The sequence below is a fragment of the Bubalus kerabau genome, chromosome 3 (assembly GCF_029407905.1).
Source record: "Bubalus kerabau isolate K-KA32 ecotype Philippines breed swamp buffalo chromosome 3, PCC_UOA_SB_1v2, whole genome shotgun sequence".
Taxonomy (NCBI): Eukaryota; Metazoa; Chordata; class Mammalia; order Artiodactyla; family Bovidae; genus Bubalus; species Bubalus kerabau.
Window position 1 is genome coordinate 169,746,387 of NC_073626.1, and position 20,580 is coordinate 169,766,966.

The following is a 20,580-nucleotide window of genomic DNA, read 5'->3' on the forward strand; positions in this document are numbered from 1 at the left end:
CATACTGTTGTAAATAAAAATTAATGAGATTAGATATGCAAAGTGCATGCCAGTCTAGGAACTTTATAGGTATTAATTTCCTTCTGTCTTATTAAGTTTTTTTTCACCTCTTAATTTGTATAAATGTACTTAATATCATTTTTTTTTTTGTGGACACTTGGCTTAATCTTTTAAGGATTTCTATTTTTTGTTATGCTGGAAATAGTAAATTTATGTGAAAATTGAAATTATTGTTATATATGAGGTGACCTAAGAAGAAAACGGCAACCCATTCCAATATTCTTGCCTGGAAAATTCCATAGACAGAGGAGCCTGGCAGGCTACAGTCTGTGGGGTTGCAAAGGAGTCGGACATGACTCAGTGACTAAAACAACAGCAACAACATATGAATGGTGAATGTGTGGAATGTTTTGTAGACGATTGAACCTAGGTATAATTTATATCTCAGTAGTGATCCAAAGAAACTACTTCTTTCTTCACTTGGTGATTAACACATTTAGTATATTTAGAGTAGTGGTTCTTGAGTAGTACTCTGCAGTTCCACCCCCTGCACCCTCAGGGGACATTTGGCACTATCCTGAAACATTTTTTATTATTCTTACTGGGTTGGGGGTCAGTAGGACTGGCCAGTTTTATTGCCACTTAGGACTTCCCTGGTGGCTCAGCAGTAAAGAGGCCCCTTGCCAATGCAGGAGATGCAAGTTCTGTCCCTGGGTCCGGAAGATCCCCTGGAGTAAGAAATGGCAACACACTCCAGTATTCTTGCCTGGGAAATCCCATGGACAGAGGAGCCTCTTGGGCTACAATCCATAGTGTCAAAAAGAGTCAGCTACAACTTAGCAGCTAAACAATAACAACACTGTCACTTAACCATTTCCCCTTTGATAATGAAGTGTTTTCTTGACTTTATTTTAACTTCATATTGAAGTAAATTAATAATGTTGTGATAGTTTCTGGTATACAGCAAGTGATTCAGTTATACATATGCATGTATCTATTCTTTTTCAAATTCTCTTCCCATTTCAGTTCAGTTCAGTCTCTTAGTCGTGTCTGACTCTTTGCAACCCATGAACTGCAGCACGCCAGGCCTCCCTGTCCATCACTAACTCCTGGAGTTCAAACCCACGTCCTTTGAGTCGGTGATGCCATCCAACCATCTCATCCTCTGTCCTCCCCTTCCCCTCCTGCCCTCAATCTTTCCCAGCATCAGGGTCTTTTCAAATGAGTCAGCTCTTCACATCAGGTAGCCAAAGTATTGGAGTTTCAGCTTCAACATCAGTCCTTCCAATGAACACCCAGGACTGATCTCCTTCAGGATGGACTGGTTGGATCTCCCTGCAGTCCAAGGGAGTCTTAAGAGTCTTCTCCAAGACTACAGTTCAGAAGCTTCCCATTTAGGTTGTTACATAATAATGAGCAGAGCTTCCTGCACTATACAGTAGCACTATGTTGGTTGTCCACTTTAAATGTAGCGGTGTGTACATGTCAGTTCCACACTCCTAACTCTCCCTCCCACCCACCCTTCCCCTTGGTCAGCATAGGTTTTTCTCTAAATTTGTGAGTCTGATTCTGTTTTGTAAATAGGTTCATTTGTATCATTTCTGTTTAGATTCTGTATAGACTCCATATATACATGATACCATATGATCTTCCTCTGTCTGACTTACTTCACCCAGTGTGACAATCTCTAGTTCCATCCATGTTGCTGCAAATGACATTATTCTTTTCAGTGGCTGAGTAAAATGTTGTCTTACATATGTATGCCACATCATCTTCATTCCTCAGTTGATGGGCATTTAGGTTGCTTCCAGGTCTTGGCTATTGTAAACAGTGCTGCAGTGAACACTGGGGTGCATGTATCCTTGCAGACCATATTTTTCTATTCTGATAGATGCCCAAGAGTGGGATTGTAGGGTTATATGGTAGTTATATATTTAGATTTTTAAGGATCCTCCATACTGTTCTCCACAGTAGCTGTACCAGTTTACATTCCCACCAGCAGTGTAGGAGGGTTCCTTTCTGTCCACAGCATCTCCAGCATTTGTCATTTGTGGATTTGTTTGATGATAACCATTTTGACTGGTGTGAGGTGATATCTCATTGTAGTTTTGATTTGTATTTCTCTAATAATTAGCAGTGTCAACATCTTTTCATGTGTGTCTTGGTCATCTGTGTGTTCTCTTTGGAGAAATTTCTATTTACGTCTACCTTTTTTGATCGGGTTGTTTGTTTTGATGATATTAAGCTGCTGTATTCTAACAAGATGGTGGAGTAGAAGGACACCGGCTCATCTTCTCTTGGGAGAACTCCAAAATTGCAACTAGCTGCTGAATACCATTGACAGGAGAATGTTGGATTGCACCAAAAAAAGATACCCCACATCCAAGGGCAAAGGAGAAGCCCCAACAAGATGGTAGGAGGGGTGAAATCACATTTAGAACCAAACCCCATACCCACCAGAGATGTTCACAGGGCACAAACAAAACCTTGTGTGCACCAGGACCCAGACCCTACACAGACTGAACCAGACCTGAATGTTTGAGTGTCTCCTGTGGAGGCACAGGTCAGCAGTGGCCTGCCACGGGGACTGGGGCTCTGGCTGCAGCAGACCCGGGTCACGCAGCGTGTGACATTAAGCTGTCTTGGAGGAAGGTGCTATTAGCCCCACCACAGAGCCACCAAGCAGACAACCCACAAACTGCAGAACAATTATACCAAAGAAATTCTCACACTGTTAAGAAGGTTCTGGGACCCACAACAGATTTCCCAACCTGGGGATTCATCAAAGAGACTGAGGACCCTTGGGGAATTTGACTTTGGAGGCCAGTGGGATTTGATGACAGAACTTGCACAGGACTGGGGAAACAGACTCTTGGAGGACACAGACAAAACCTTGTGCACTCGAGGAGCCAGGAGAAAGGAGCAGCAGTGTACCCACAAGAGACTGAACTAGACTTGTTTGTGAGTGTCCATGAGTCTCTGACGGAGGCATGGGTCGACAGTGGCCTGCTGTGTGATCAGGGACTCTGAATATAACAGTACATGCACAAGTCCTTTTGAAGGAGGTTGCCATTACCTTCCTTCATTTCACTTTAGTCGATCAGTCCTACCCAGCTCTTTGAGACTGCTTTACCCTAACCATAGTTTGGCCTCAGGCCAAACAACAGGGTGGGAACACAGCTCTGCCCATCAACAGAAAATTGGATTAAAGATTTACTGAGCATGACCCCACCCATCAGAATAAGACCCAGGTTCCCCTCAGTCAGTCCATCCCATCAGGAAGCTTCCATAAGCCTCTTACCCTTATCCATCAGAGGCCATGGAATGAAAACCACAATCACAGAAATCTAACCAAACTGAAGAGGAACTAAAAAGTGAAGAGGACCTAAGAAGCCTCTTGATGAAAGTGAAAGAGGAGAGTGAAAAAATTGGCTTAAAGCTCAACATTCAGAAAACGAAGATCATGGCATCTGGTCCCATCACTTCATGGGAAATAGATGGGGAAACAGTGGAAACAGTGTCAGACTTTATTTTTCTGGGCTCCAAAATCACTGCAGATGGTGACTGCAGCCATGAAATTAAAAGATGCTTACTCCTTGGAAGGAAAGTTATGACCAACCTAGATAGCATATTCAAAAGCAGAGATATCACTTTGCCAACAAAGGTCCGTCTAGTCAAGGCTATGGTTTTTCCAGTAGTCATGTATGGATGTGAGAGTTGGACTGTGAAGAAGGCTGAGCACCGAAGAATTGATGCTTTTGAACTGTGGTGTTGGAGAAGACTCTTGAGAGTCCCTTGGACTGCAAGGAGGTCCAACCATTCTGTTCTAAAGGAGATCAGTCTGGGTGTTCTTTGAAAGGACTGATGCTAAAGCTGAAACTCCAGTACTTTGGCCACCTCATGTGAAGAGTTGACTCACTGGAAAAGACTCTGATGCTGGGAGGGATTGGGGGCAGGAGGAGAAAGGGACAACAGAGGATGAGATGGCTGGATGGCATCACTGACTCGATGGCCGTGAGTCTGAGTGAACTCCGGGAGTTGGTGATGGACAGGGAGGCCTGGCGTGCTGCGATTCATGGGGTCGCAAAGAGTAGGACAAGACTGACTGACTGAACTGAACTGAACTGAACCAAACTGATCACATGGACCACAGCCTTGTCTGACTCAGTGAAACTATGAGCCATGCCTTGTTAGGGCCACCCAAGATGCAAGGGTCATGGTGGAGAGTTCTGACAAAACATGGTGCGCTGCAGAAGGGAATGGCAAACCACTTCAGTATTCTTGCCTTGAGAACCCCATGAATAGTATGAAAAGGCAAAAAGATAGGACACTGAAAGATGAACTCCCCCGGTCGGTAGATGCCCAATATGCTACTGGAAAAGAGTGGAGAAATAACTCCAGAAAGAATGAAGGGATGGAGCCAAAGTGAAAACAACACCCAGTTGTGGATGTGACTGGTAATGAAAGTAAAGTCTGATGCTATAAAGAACAATATTGCATAGGAACCTGGAATGTTCATGAATCAAGGTCCATAATCAAGGTAAATTGGAAGTGGTCAAACAGGAGATGACAAGAATGAACATCAACAGTTTAGGAATCAGTGAACTAAAATAGACTGGAATGAATGAGTTTAATTCAGATGACCATTATATATACTACTGTAGGCAAGAATCCCTTAGAAGAAATGGAGTATCCCTCCTCATCAACAGAAGTAGTACTTGGATGCAGTCTCAAAAATGACAGTGATCTCTGTTGGTTTCTCTTTTGTTCTATTCCATTAAATATCACACTAATCCAAGTCTATGCCCCAGCCATTAATGCCAAAGAAGCTGAAGTTGAACGGTTCTATGATGACCTATAAGACCTTCTTGAACTAACACCAAAAAAAGATGTCCTTTTCATCATATGGACTGGAATGCAAAAAGTAGGAAGTCAAGAGATACCTGGAATAACAGGCAAGTTCGGCCTTGGAGTACAAAATGGAGCAGGGCAAAGGCTAGCAGAGTTTTGCCACGAGAACTCACTGGTCATAGCAAATCCCTCTTCCAACAACACAAGAGATGACTCTACCCATGGCCATCACCAGATGGTCAATACCAAAATCAGATTGAGTATATTCTTTGTAGCCGAAGATGGAGAAGCTCTATACAGTCAGCAAAAACGACTGGGAGCTGACTGTGGCTCATGTCATGAACCCCTTATTGCCGAATTCAGACTTAAATTGAAGAAAGTGGGGAAAACCACTAGACCATTCAGGTATGACCTAAATGAAATCTCTTACAGTGTAAGTGACAATAGTTTCAAGGGATTAGATCTGATAGAGTACCTGAAGAATTATGAACTGAGGTTCCTGACATTGTACAGAAGGCGGTGATTAAGACCATCCTCAAGAATGGAGAAGGCAATGGCACCCCACTCCAGTACTCTTGCCTGGAAAATCCCATGGACAGAGGAGCCTGGTAGGCTGCAGTCCATGGGGTTGCCAAGAGTCGGACATGACTGAGCGACTTCCCTTTCACTTTTCACTTTCATGCGTTGGAGGAGGAAATGGCAACCCACTCCAGTGTTCTTGCCTGGAGAATCCCATGGACAGAGGAGCCTGGTGGGCTGCCGTCTATGGGGTCGCACAGAGTCGGACACGACTGAAGCGACTTAGCAGCAGCAGCAGCAGCAAGAAAACAAAGTGCACAAAAGGCAAAATGGTTGTCTGAGGAGGCCTTACAAATAGCTGAGAAAAGAAGAGAAGCTAAAGGCAGAGAAGAGGAAAGATACACCGTTGTGAAAGCAGAGTTCCAAAGACTAGCAAGGAGAGATAGGAAAGCCTTCCTCAGTGATCAATGAAAAGAAATAGAGGAAAACACATGCGAAGATGGACACAATAAAGGACAGAAACTGTATGGACCTAACAGAAGCAGAAGATATTTAAGAAGAGATGGCAAGACTCCAAAGAAACGCTATACAAAAAGAAGATCTTAATGACCCAGTTAACCATGTTGGTGTGATCACTCACCTTGATCCAGACATCCTGGAGTAGGAAGTCAAGTGGGCCTTAGGAGGTATCACTATGAACAAAGCTGTTTCCCCATCTATTTGCCAGAAGTGGTGGGACCAGATGCTGTCATATTAGTTTTCTGAATGTTGAGTTTAAGCCAACTTTTTCACTCTCCTCTTTCACTTTCATCAAGAGGCTCTTTAGTTCTTCTTTACTTTCTGCCATAAGGGTGGTGTCATCTGCATATCTGAGGTTATTGATATTTCTCCCAGCAATCTTGATTCCAGCTTGTGCTTTCTCCAGCCCAGAGTTTCTCATGATGTACTCTACACACACGTTAAATAAGCAGGGTGATAATATACAGCCTCAAAGTTTTACTAGGATGAAATGGCTGTGTTTCAATTTCTTACTGTGCAATCTTCATTTCTGTATTTCATGACTTACCAAGAGCTGAAAGAAAAATAATTTATTAGTTTAAAACTTAAAGCAAAACAACAAAACCCAACTGTTGTTTCTCCACCTTGAAATGTGAAGCAGATAAAGTGCAACTTGATTTAATTCAAAGTGTGAGCTGAAATATGTGCCATCTATGTCTGACAGAAGGGAGAGAAAGAAGCAGCAGTGTATAACAATTGAGCTTCTGTTAATTCTGAATTATTATGTTAACATAAAATATTTTGTATTTCTAGAACATTACGTACCATATTTAATTATTCAGAAATGTTTTATAGAATATTTTTGAAAGTTTGTTACTTTGCATCATTGTTAACTCTCATTTAATTATCATGGTTGATTTCAAAATGAGTATGGCAAATTCTATAAAACGATTGATCTGCCCTAGAACCTGTATTTCAGATGAAGTCTTCGTCAGAGGATATGACTCCAAACTGATTAGATGAAACTGCATGGATAACTTGTTACTTTGCATAGATTATTTAACTCCTCATTCTTGTGGGTCGAGTAGGCCACTGTGTGGTAGTTGGATGGAACACAGTAGTTCTTAGTCTCTCTGAGTGCATCTCTATTTAGTTTTTCATGTGTGTGAAAAAATATAAAAGTCCTCTTAAGGCCACATATACAGAAAAGATTTCAAAGTGGTGAAGGACCTTAAGAGTATTCATATATATTCAGGTATTTCTTGAATCCCGTCATATCCCTTTATTTCTTCTTGAACACTTAGGACCTCCTGAGATGGTTGAAGATGTTCTTCATTATCAACCCTTATTTGAATTGATGGAGAGATGGAACTTTTTCTTATCCATCAATACCTTCAAGGTTCCTTGGATTAGTTTTCAGTTTCCTAAGTCTGTCTTAAAGATGGTAGCTATTTAATTTGAGTATTTGTATATTTCCATACCTGACATATCATCACTTTCTTAGAAAATATGAAAATATTTAAATAATAGTTTTCTTTACCATTGAGCCTATTATATATATATAAATTATTCTCCTTCCATCAGACTTACACTAAAGGAGGATTTGTGTTCCCAGTAAACTAAGGTATTACAGGTACTGTATATTTCTAACTGATTAGTTGAATTTATCTTTAAATAAATTAGTGTCGGTCTGAACAAAATCACCTTGATATATCTATTGTGTGTGTAGTTTAAAATATTTTTTAATTTAGCTTATAGCATAAAACAGTTCTAAGTTTAAATGTGCGAATTAAAATGGTTTTCTTTGACATAATTTTTGAAATACTATAGTTTGTAATGGTATTTTTTTTTTATCTTTTAGACGAGGGTTAAATCCACCACACAGGGTGAAATCCATCTCCATGACAACATTCACACAACAGGAAATTGAATTCCTTCAAAAACATGGAAATGAAGTAAGTGTTTTAGTCCTTTTTAAAAAATTTGAGTTGTTTAGAATGATAAGAAATTTTCACTGTCTAAAAAAGGTATTTTTGTATTCTGTATTTAGGTGTTTCAGAATATACTCATCTAGCAACGTATTTGGAATTAATGTCTACTACATAAATACTTTACCTAAACCTGAGATGAAACCTGTATTTAAGCTTTGTCAGTATTGAATGTAAAAGGCATTTTTAGAGGACATCTAGTATTGGAGTAACTTAGTTATGGCTTTAAATGACAAAAAGAGGGAGAAAGAGAATTAACATTGTGGTACTGTAGTAAACTTTTGTTAGGCTGTTGTATGATCGGCTTTCATTTGATGGTCCCCTCCTTCCTTTTTACATTTTTAACTTTAGATGTATATGTGATGCTTAATGTTGAGCTGCTTCCCCGGTAGCTCAGCTGGTAAAGAATCTACCTGCAGTGCAGGAGACCCCGGTTCAATTCCTGGGTTGGGAAGATGCCCTGGAGGAGGGCATGGCAACCTACTCCAGTGTTCTTACCTGGAGAATCCCTGTGGACAGAGGAGCCTGGCAGGCTACAGTCCTTGGGGTCACAAAGAGTTGGACACAACTGAGTGAATAAACACACAGCACAGCAGTGTTAAGTAGGTGCTCAGTAGGGAGGAGATTAGTAGTTCTCAGTGTGCAGTCTAGCAGCATGAGGAACCCAACAGAGTCAAGATTTGTGGGGGAGCCTTTTCTTTCTACTCTGCTTTAATGGGCTTCCAGGAATTCCGTTCTCTTTGCTTGCTTGCTTGTTTTAGTTCCATGTTTTGCTATTATTAAGAGTGGTGGTCTGCTATTTGAAACAAATACAAAAAACTGTAAAATTAACAGAAAACCAGCATGTTTTATAATCTTGGGGCATGGATGAACCGGTCAACCCAATTGATTAGTAATTGCCATTATTTAATAAGACAGTTTAATCACTTCCTAGAAAGGAAGTACTTTAGTTGTACTACAGTGGTTGCATTTTTTTTTTTTTTTGCATGTTTTTGATAATAGAAAAGAAGTCTTCAGATTTTATTAGTTTCAGTCTTCTTTTTCACCTCAGAAGATGTATGCAAGCATTTTGTATGTGACTTCTTTTTATGTCTTAAACTTGCTTTCCAACTTTTGATGCATGTGTGTATTTGGTTCTAAAGTAGTAAAGATTATGAAATATGTTTTAATACATGATTTAGAGAAGTAAGCACACATTTTTAAGTTCCCAAATTTTGCCAATAAAAAATTATCATGAGTAATCAAGTTCTATATTACAGGAAAATCTGAAGCAAGATGAAAAGGCAGAGGTGTATAATGACAGTAAGTGTAGAAATGTATTTCGATTAAAAGACAATTTGAACAGTTTGTATAAAGTTTGAGATTAGCCTACCAGTGCAAATTTTAAATTATTTTCTTAGAATTTTGGAAATTTTGGACATCAGAATGGAGTCAGAAATGAAAGAATATCATCTATTCTTATGTTAAAAATCTAATAACAGTAGATAAAATTATAGTAGTAGAACTGTAAAAGTAACAAACACTCCATTGGAGAAGTAAGTAAAAAAAAATTCAAACCTCTCAGTAGATAAGATTTGGTGGAAATTGGTCCCAAAATACTACGATTGAAGGACCCCTTTTAAAAACATTTTTCCTGAAATTGTGGTGAGTACACTTAACATGAGATTTACTCTCAAAATATTTTTAAGTGTAAAATGTGGTATTGTTAGCTATAGGCAAAGTGTTAGGAACTTACTCTTGCATAACTGAACTTCGTAGCCAGTGAATAGCAGCCACCATTCTATTTTCTGCTGCAGTGGGTTTGACTGTTTTAGGTATCTCATCTTAAGGGGAATCATACAGTATTTGCTGTTTGCTGTTCTGTGACTGGCTTATTTCACTTGGCATAATGTTCACAAGGTTCATCCATGTTGCATATGATAGGATTTCTGAAAAAATAGTTTTTATGACTGTAATATCAAGATAAATTTAGAATATATGAAAGGAAATCTTAGACAACTCTTTATATCAAATACTGGAAACAGAATACAAGCAATAGAGATGACTGGAATGGATTTATGAATTTTAAATTCTAAAAAGAGTCATGCAAATTAATAGTCCATTTAAAGCCCTCACTGTTACAGTCACTTTGCTAGTACTTGGATACAGTAGACTTAAAGCTCATGGTCTAGGTAGGAGATAGATACATAACAAATAATTGTAACACTGTTAGTAATTAATGATAAGAATAAGAATTTTCAGAAGTAATGTGCAAAGGAGAGGATTGGGAAGATTTCATAGAGGAGGCAAAATATTTGCTGGCTTTTGAGGGTGACTAGGACTTAGGCTAACAGGAAAGAGTAAACAGTGCACGAAGAGAAATTTCCAACAGTTCTTACTGCTAGAAAGTTTACCAACTACCTAATTACTTGTTAAGGGAGACAAACATACTTTCTTGTGTCCCTAAAGATATCTTATACCCAAAATATTGGAGTAGGTATATTTAATTCTTTACACTATTAGCAGAATTTCCATTCTTAAAAGTTTTATGAGGTATGTAGAAGGCGAGGATTGATATTATGAAATGCAGGAAGATTGATACAGCTTGGTAAAAAATTATATAGACTTCAAGTACAAGTGCCTAATTATCAGTTTATCTTATACACTTAAATCTTAAGTATAAAATGCATAGAGAAAATTTGCAGATGTTTATTTTTTATTTCAAATTATGTTGCCATATTTGAACAGTGTGTTAAATCTCTCCATTGTCTGGAAAGGAACATACTCAGTCATACTTTGAACTTAAAAGATCAAAATGTATATTAACTGGCAGAAGTCTTGGGTTTTCTATCCCCATGAGAGAGTTTTAACATTCTTTGGGGCTTGTTGGTTGTCATTATTTGCATCAGGCAAGCACCATGGTTGCTGGATGACTCACAAGGTGTTGATTTTTTTTAAATCATCTTGTATTCCACATGCTTTGAATTTTCCTCCAGACATTTATATGTGGGAGAAACCTTTTTACAGTCAATCTGCATGTAGAACTTAAATCTGTTTTACATGCTTTCATTACAGTTGCGAACAACTTATTGTCAGAGAAAGTCATGCTGCCAAGTCTAGAATCAAGTGTGGGAGAGGACCACAAATTATAGGGCAGAGGGCTTGGACAGAGGAAGCCATTCATTGACACAATCAGTGCAGTGACTTAACGCATTTGTATATCTGGGAAAGATTTCACTTTTCATTCAGAACTTAAGAATCGTCCACTGTTTTTGGCACATCAGATAATGCTTTCTTTTGTATCATATGTTATTAAAAAAAAATCTTTAGTGGTTTACTCCGTATGCCCTCTTTTATGGTATTGTGGGTCAATCAAAGGAATTTCACTATTGGGTTAACTTCTGATTATCAGACTTAATGGAAGGAAGACTGGGTACCAATGCTATATAGCTAACTCAGTAAAAGGAAAATGTAGGAATAGTTTTATTTTGAGCCATACATTTTTTTTTTTTCTAGTAATAAGTTAACCCTCCTAATTACATTTCAGGACTGAGTAAAAGGGTTACTGCCGATGTTTACAGGCATGCACTCTACATGTAGAAATAAAATTATGTGTTGATTGACAGTATTTGGTCATCTTTATGCTAGATTCAAAACATAACCCTCAAACCAGAAACTAAAGATTTAAAAAAAATCCTTCCAAAGTGGTAGACCCATAAGGTAAGTTGTGCTTTTCCCTAGTCAGTATTCACGATCATCTCATTCTTCATTCCTGAAGCAGAGATTTATTAATCATCTGTTGTTGTGTCTGGGATTGTCTTTGGGTACTAGGGGTACTGCCTATGATTCCTGCCCTCATGTAAAGTTTTCAGTCTAGTTGGGGAGAGAGAGAGACAATAAAAATCTTTTTATTCCCCCCAGTTCTATTTTTGGGTAAGAGTGAGAAAGGGCTTCAGTTTAGAATTGTAGATGCTTGGGATTATGGAGACAGTCTTTTTTTCAAGATGTTATACTTGTGGCTTAAATAGGCCTTATTTTATAAGACAGCACTTCAGGCCTTTTGGGTAGTTGAATTGCATCTTTGGGAAAGATTGGAGCTATTTTATAATCAGAAATAAGCACTGCCACAAAGAAAAGTATTCTGATATCTTAAAAACATTTTAAATTTCAAATTCACATGCTGTGACAATTTTGCTGGAATATTCAGGTATCCTTTTATAGTATTAGACTCAACCTATTATGATGTTAAACAGGACCTCCCAGCATCAGAGTCTTTTTTTCAGTTACGTTAATATTTAGGTTGAGTATTTAAACTCTTGGAGCATTTTAACTATATGCTGAGCCTAAATAATATTAGTAAAATTTGATAGTTATTTTAATAATGACATATTAAATGTCTTTATTGAATGGCAGAGTTAAGTTACATCTTCATTACTCCAGGGTTTACAGTTACCTAACTGCCTGTGCAGAGGTTGGCACAGATAGTAGTAAATATTGTAGGTTTTATAGATCAACTGCTTATAGTATATTCTTGTTTGAAAAAAAAAGTTGCCCTTTAAACATACATAAACCAAATGATCGGGGCAGTACAAAAACAGGCCAGTGGCCCAATTTGATATGCAGGTGGTTGATTGAAGACTCTTAATCTATGAAATTCCAGTCCTCATTGTAAATCCTTTTATAACCTTGCTTCTTTTCCTAGTTAACTTTCTTCATTATCAATAGAAATGTTTAAACCCCAATGATTTCTGGTTTGTTTCTTATATATGCTGTTTATATCCCAGTTTTCTTGATATTTTGCTCAAGTTGTTCATTTGTCATTCATCTTTGTTCCAAGACCTATCGGTTTTTACCCTTCCATCATCTTTCAGGAGTATTTTAGCACACAGGGATGAAACTACCCCCTCATACTTTAAACTTTTTAAAAAATATATGTGACTATAAGATTTTACACAGGTTTTTTTTTTTTTTTATTGCTCTCATAGTTTCTTGTATATTGATCTTACTACCCTCAAAACATAATTCCATGGCATAATCTTAAATACTGTATCATTACATCTAGACCCGTGAGTATGTATGTGTGTATTTTTGTGTGTGTGTGTTTGTATGTATTATTTAATTTTTATAAAAATTCCTGAGCTTTACTCCATTGGAGATTCTGACCCTAGGTGTGGGATATAGGAGTGTCTGCTTTTTCAGCCAGAAGCCCCATGTAATTCTGTTGCTGACCATCTTTTGAGAAAATCAGTATAATAACTGAAGGCTCCATTGAGTCTAGATTTAAAATAATCTGTAGTCAAGTTTCAGCACCACCAATTGATAAGCCTTGTTACTTGAGGGAACTGCTTTTCCCTGAGCTTCATTTTCTTTTGTACTCATGGGAAGTACCTGTCCTGCCTATTTCATGAGGTTGAGTTGAAGGTAGTATATGTGAAAACATTTTGAAAACCAATGTACTATGTAGATAAAAGATGTCAGTTGAAGTGCAAATACACTTTCTCATTGATTTCTAAACTCACAGTGGGTTGGGGGAGTACCTTGTAGAAAAATGATGTGCTTTGAACTGAATTCAGTTAGTTTAGTGTAGGCAGATTTTTGCAGAACTGTAGTCAATATGATGGTATTGATCAGTATGGAAAGCTAATTCAGTAATAATAGTAGCATTTCAAACAATTTTAGACTAAAAATATGGAATTATTTGGGAGAATGGCTTTCTAGTGAGATACTTGAGGTTTAAAACCATCCAGCTAAAATACTGAAACACATGCTATTATTTAATAGGTTATTTTTTTCAGTTTCTACATATTTGTGAAGAAACATTTTAAATCTAGCTTCTATTTTCAAAGAAAGGCGAGGTGTTAAGAATTTCTTAAAATTCTGAATCAAATCGGTAGTGACATAGTAATCTTTAAATAGTCATGGTGTATTCTTTGGTATTAGTTGTTGGCTTTCAGAGAAATATCTAATACTAATTAACAAAAAGAATGTAGGAAATGTTATATTTGTACGTACTGTAACGTGGATCTTCTTGAATGATTACTGAAAACCCATAGGGTACTGTAGAAGGAGATTGATGATAGTTTATGTAACTACTCTGAGCGTTTATTTCGCTTTTTATTGCCTTGGTATCCCAGGTCATATTATTTATTTGCTTCTGACTGCTTCACTCATTCTTGCTTCCTGTCATCTGTCTCCCAGCTTTTCTTGTTTATTTCTTTTTTGCCATAAATATGTTACTTAAAAAAAGAAAACAGATTTGTTTGAATCCAATTAAAAATATAAATTATTCCTTTTAAAAAAAAAACTTTTTGTTATGGAGATTCCCATATAGCTACACAAGTAGACAAAATTATATAACAAACTCCTATTCTTTTTTTATTATGTGAAACAGGTCTGAGACGTACAAGTCCTCTATAAATTCATGAACTAGATGTTATCTTGGAAGAAAGACTTTAAAAAATATATAACTCCATACCATTTTCACATCCATAAAAATTAATGGTAATCTAATTATCTAGGCTTCCCTTGTGGCTCAGCTGGTAAAGAATCCGTCTGCAACATGGGAGACCTGGATTTGGTCCCTGGGTTGGGAAGATCCCCTGGAGAAGGGAAGGGTTACCCACTCCAGTATTCTGGCCTGGAGAATTCTACGGACTGTATAGTCCATGGGGTTACAAAGAGTCAGACACTATTGAGTAACTTTCACTTTAGCCAGTGTGCATATTTCCTTTTATTTCATAATTTTTATTTTTTCTCTTCCCTTAAGCGTATGTTTAAATAGAGGTGCAAGTAATGCTCACATGTTAATGAGTGGTTAATATGGGTTTTGAAACTCTGACAAAGTATTGGAGGCTAGATGGGTCAGAGTTGGGCTTGCATAATTCTGGCTGGAACCAGGCAGCTTCCTGGGACCTGTACCACTTGGTCTGTGGGATAGAGCCAGGTTTGTGCCAGGACAGTGGGAACCTCAGGCCAGGTGGTTACTCTGGGGCTGGATACCCTGTAACCACTGGCCCTGCCAGCTCAAGTCCCTGGAAAACATAGCAGTTGAGGTGAATTCTGAGCCTTGCAGTCACACTTGTAGTATACATTCCCCTGGTTCACATTGAGTTGTTGTCTTTCGTGTGAATCTTCCATTGCTCCAGCATCACCTGCTAACCAGACTCCTGAATATTGATGTTGAATTCTTGCTGCAGAGCAGGGATGCTAGTTGGTTGCTAGGCATTCATCTTGGCAACAGAGGATGCCATCTGGATATGGGGTGCTGTATAAGCTGGTAAGAAGGATCTTAAACTCTGGGGCCATAGATTTTTGAGGAATTGGTGATGACGTTGAAGATTTTTGGTTCTATTTTATGAAATTCAAGCCATCCTGTACAGGCAAGATCAGCTTTTGTAGAAGAAGCCAGAGGTCATGCCCAGTAGGAATTTAATGGAGCTTTAGGGTAATATCTTTCATCAGTGTTCTCATGGACCATGGACTTCACCAGTTCCCTAAGGATGATCTCATAATGGCCTGTGATGCTAGGATTTTTCCAAGCACGGGGGTGGCTCTGAGCCGTCATCTTCTGCAGAACCTGACCTGCATTGTGCTGCATAATGCAGCTTTTAAGTCTTACTGAGGGTGAGCTAAGTCTTCTGGCAGTGTGAGTGCAGCAACTGCTCTGTTTGGTGGGGGGCTGCTTGCCTATCTGCTACATTGTCTGTAGAACCCTCTCTCATGGGTGGTCATAGCAAGATCTTGTCCCTGGCAGAGGCTGCTTCAAGCCACAGCACAGTGGCAGTATTTGCCTGTCTTCTGCCCCACACCTCCCAATGTTTTATTATGAGAAATTCATAAAACTTAAAATTATGCAGATACATTGAACACTGCCATATTTGCACTAGCAAATATATCTGTGTCTCCATTTGTCCACCTGTCTTTAACATTTTTCTTGCATTTCACAGTAGGTTGTAAAATTAGTTCATATCACTCCTAAAATCTTTTGTATATTGTTAATTAAAATTCAGTAAGATTTTTTTGAGGTATAATTTACTACAGTGAATGTAAAAGTCTTACATGTAACTTTGAAAGAGTTTTGACTAATGTATACAGTTTGGTGACCCAGAGTCCTCTGAAGATATGAACATGACCATTATCCCCAAAGTTCCCCTGATATCTCTTCCTCTTCAGTCCCTCCCTTTTCCAGAGGCAACCACTGTTTTGATTTTTGTTCATACTCATATAATAAAATTAGAATGTGCTTTTTTTGTTCTACAAGTAACAAATACTGAAAAGGGTATGGAGAAAAGGGAACCCTCCTACACTGTTGGTGGAAATGTAAATTGGTGCAGTCACTTTGGAAAACTGTAGGAGGTCCTCAAAAAACTATAAGTAGAGTTGCCATATGATCCAGCAATTCCTCTCCTAGACACATATTCCGACAAAACTATAATTCAAAAAGATACAGCTCTCCTCTGCTCATAGCAGCACTATTCACAATAGTCAAGACATGGAAACAGCCCAAGTATCAATTGGTAGATGAATGGATGAAGAAGATTTGGTACATATACACAGTGGAATACTACTCCACCATAAAAAAGAAGGAAATAACGCCATTTGTAGCAACATGGATGGACCTAGAGATTATTGTACTAAGTGAAATAAATCGGAAAGGTTTATCATGGGATATCACTTACATGTAGAATCTAAAAAAAAATTGATACGAATGAACTTATTTATTTACAAACCAGAAACAGACTCACAGCCTTGGAAAACAAATTTATGGTTACCAAAGGGGAAAGGTGGTGGGGAGGGATAAATTAAGAATTTGAGATTTACATATATACACTACAATATTTAAAATAGATGATCAACAAAGACCTACTGATGGCCTTTTATTTATTTTTTTTTTGCCTTTTATTTTGAACATGGATCACACTCTTGTTTCTTTTGGGATATGTAGTGGTTTTGGATTATATGTAGACCATTGGAAGTGTTGGTTGTAGAGCCTCTGGATTCTGTTTTGTTTGTCCAGAAAGTATTGGTTTGTTTGTTAGTTTTGTTCACATTTTGCTTTAGCAAACTCTGCCTTCTCCTGGTGGGAGCCAGTTGAAATCTCGGCTCAGTTCTTTCAGTCCTTAATTGAACTGCTTTGAATCATTCCTGAGGTTGCCAAGGTCAAGGGTGAGCCAGAGTTTCGGGCAACGTCATTATGCAAATCTTGTAGCTCTTGTCTTTTTGGACATACCCCCACTTTCTGGATGCTGTGGTTGTGAACTCTGTCTTTAAGCTTTAAGGTTTGGGGATTTCTCCTTGAGTTTTGACAGCTCTGCTGGCAGAGGCCTGCTTTCAATGATGATCCTTAAAAAAGGCAAATACCTTGAGCTGTTTCTTCCAGGTGTTGAGTCCTCTCCAGATTCTGTTTGCTTGTGGTTGTTTTCTAATATCTTTTGATAAATTTTATAATGTTTGCTGAATTGATAGTTGTTAATTTCTGGGAGGTTTTTTTTTTTTATTTGTATGAGCTACTCTGACGTTATTGGAAGTGGAATCTGCTCCGCTTGTCTTTTAAGTCGTCTTCATTCTGTAGGAGTCCCTTTCTGTTTTGCACTCCTGTTCTTCTCTCCCCCGCCTTCTCCTCCCCTGTCAGCTCAATAGTTTGTTCAGTAGTTTCCCACTGTCAGGATTTTGCTGATTCCATCCATGAAGTGTCAGTGTTCCTCTGTCATCTTGGTTACCTGTAAATAGATAGTCAGATCTAGTAGATTCCTAAGATTTACATTTAACTGAGGGAAGGGAGAAGACTCGGTGTCTCATAGGTTGGGTGTTGTGTTCCTTTGTAGAGACACTTTTGTGTTGGTGTGTATGTTGGGGTGGGGTGGCTAATACTCTGTCGATATCCATTTAGTAGGAATGGTAAAATGGTGATAACTTAGTCTAGGATCCTGTGAGAGGGGAATCCTTGAGACCTTTACAGGGTTTCTATAAGGTCAAGATTTTTTAAATAATAATTCTCAGACTTGATTTGTGGTGTTTACTCCCAGTCTCATGAATATACAGTGGAGTTTTCCAGAAGCTGCATAACATAAAAATGCAGCAGCTGATGAGAAATCAACTCTTCTGTTTAACCAGGTACTAATGAAATTTGTAAAAATGTATAGCAGTGCCACTCTTTTTATTTTTTAGAAAATCTAGCTATTTTTACAATTACAAGTTGGTTACATTAGCATACAGTAGTTTTATTGTTGTCAAAAGTATATTAATATTGCGACAGAGGACAAGATGGTTGGATGGCATCACGGACTCAACGGACATGAGTTTGAGCAAGCTCTGGGAGGTGGTGAAGGACTGGAAAGCTTGACATGCTGCTGTCCATAGGGTCACGGAGGCAGACACAACTGAGTGTCTGAAAAACAATATTGCCTAAGACATGGGGTTAGTATAGCACAACTGCTAATGGGTGTGGGGTTTCCTCCGGTGATGTTAATTAAATATTCTAAAATTTGGGTGTGATAGTGTCACAACTCTTGTGAATATACTAAAAACGTTAAATGGTACAAATAGGTGAATTATATGGTATCTCAGTAAAGCTTTTGAGGAGTCAAAATAAATACATTAAAACTATTTCTTATAAATATCAGTAGATACAGTGCACATAAATAAAGCCATTTGTGGTCCTCAGTATTCGCTTACTTGTGCTTAGTCGCTCAGTCATGTCCGACTTTTTGCTATTCCATGGATTGTAGCCCACCAGGCTCCTCTGTCCATTTTGCAGGCAAGAATAGTGGAGTTCATTGCCGTTTCTTACTTCAGGGGATCTTTCTTACCCAGGGATCGAACCCCTGACTCCTATGTCTCCTTCATTGGCAGGCGAATTCTTTACCACTGCGCTACCTGGGAAGCCCTCTCAATATTTAGCTGTTTTCAAAATGAGTTAGTTCTGTAACATCTGTAACAATGAGTAGCTGGTATTTATGTGTGTGTGTGTATCACTGTGAAATTATTTATTTTGGTCAGTAGCAGTTATTCTTGATGTTCAGTTGTCCCCTTTGGACAGTTAGGTAATCTTTTTGGAAACCTATTTATAACTTATACTACTTCTGCAGATCCCATTTTTACTTAGGACTTTGAGTATTCCTTTTCCTCTTTTTATATTAACCTGTGAACCATCTATTTGCAAATATTCCAAGAAAACTAAATATTTCTTCTTCTCATGATTAATTTATGTAGAATATGGTACAAATCAAGCTTACTTCAGAGACTTGTTCTGCATTTGGCCCAGTTCATCTCTCTGTTCCTTTGCCAACAGCTACATTCCCAACCTTAGTCAGCTGCCTGGCAAATGCATGCCTTCAGTCACCAGGACAACCAGACAATAGAGTGTCCATCTAAATCAATTGCTATCATTGAGCCTTAGATGAAGCTGAACAATGGGTGAGTCGTGTTCATGCTGGAGTTAGCCCTCTGGTGCTGGTGCTGTCCCTAAACCATTGATAATCCGAGAACAGTTCTTACTTCGTAGGACAAGTGAATAAAACTTCTTAATCTTCAGTTCTAAATGAAATATCAGACTGTCTTGCCCATTCTACTCCCTTGCTTACCTCCGTGTTCTTATTATATTTTAGGAATGTAAAAAATGTAAAACTTGCTCTGTAGAGAGAGAAACATAAACCTTTGGTAATTTTTCCTTCTTGGCAAACTTGCTTATCAGATTCATACTGTCTTAGGGAATAAGAACGCTTTGCTTTTAAGAGCCTTCACAAATTAAGTTTAGAACAAATGGAACCAAAACGTTGGTGGGAATTTTTTTTTTTTTTTACCTTTTTAAGAAATGATTCTAAAGTTTATTCAAAGATCAAAAAAGTAAAACTAGCAGGAAAGAATTTATGAAGCGAAGAGTAAATAGTATTGGCTCTAGTAGATACTAAATATAGCTCTGTTTATAGGAAGTAATTTGTAATATAAACTTGAAGTCATTAATTACCGCAATCTGAAACTAGTGGAAGGCATGGTAGACTAGACCTGTAAATATAGTAAATATGTATATGAAGTTATTACAAAATTCAGTCTTGTGTGAAAGGAGTTGGTTATTCAGTTAATGTAGAGTCAGTTAAAATGTTAACTGACATGGTATGCCAAAATAAATTTCAGAAAAATTTTAGTTAAGCCATAAAGAAAGCCATAAAAATAAAAATAGTAGTCTCAGAGTATTTCCCGACAAGATATTCATTAAAGGGAAAAATAGCGACTTTACTATGGAAAAATCTAGGCTATATCTTTTTTTTTTTTTTTGGTTTTGCAGTTGTTTTTTGGCCACACCGTGTGGCACGTGGAATCTTAGTTCCCTGAGCAGAGATGGACTCTACACTCCCTGCAGTGGAAGTGCGATCTTAATCACTGGACCACCAGGGAAGACCCATGGCCTGTATCATTTTAACCAAGTGATTAAAGTTAGCATCACCAGGAATGGGACAAATCATGTACTTTTTAATATGACGTGCTGGGAAGGAAACAACATCACTGATGTGGTATTCCTTCCCAAAATGCATAACATAAATTTAATTATGAGGAAACCTAAATTTAGAAACATAAAATAACTGGCTTATACTGTTCAGAGATGTCAAGGTCATTAAAGACAAAAACAGGCTAAGAAACTGTTCCTGATTAAAGGAGACTAACGAAACAAGACAGTTACGGATACTGTACTGGGAGAACTTTTCCCATTTGCTATTAACGAATACTATTATGGTAATTGGTTAGTCTT

General features: G+C 38.0%; 1 protein-coding gene across 7 annotated transcripts in view; it reads left to right on the forward strand.

Annotated features, from left to right (window-relative positions):
* Positions 1-20,580, forward strand: part of AGFG1 (ArfGAP with FG repeats 1) — a 77,658-nt gene that overhangs the window by 16,491 nt on the left and 40,587 nt on the right. For all 7 annotated transcript variants that reach the window (XM_055573657.1, XM_055573651.1, XM_055573655.1 and 4 more), the window contains exon 2: positions 7,730-7,823. In XM_055573657.1, the coding sequence (XP_055429632.1) occupies positions 7,730-7,823 (94 nt within the window). The remainder of the gene's footprint in view (positions 1-7,729; positions 7,824-20,580) is intronic.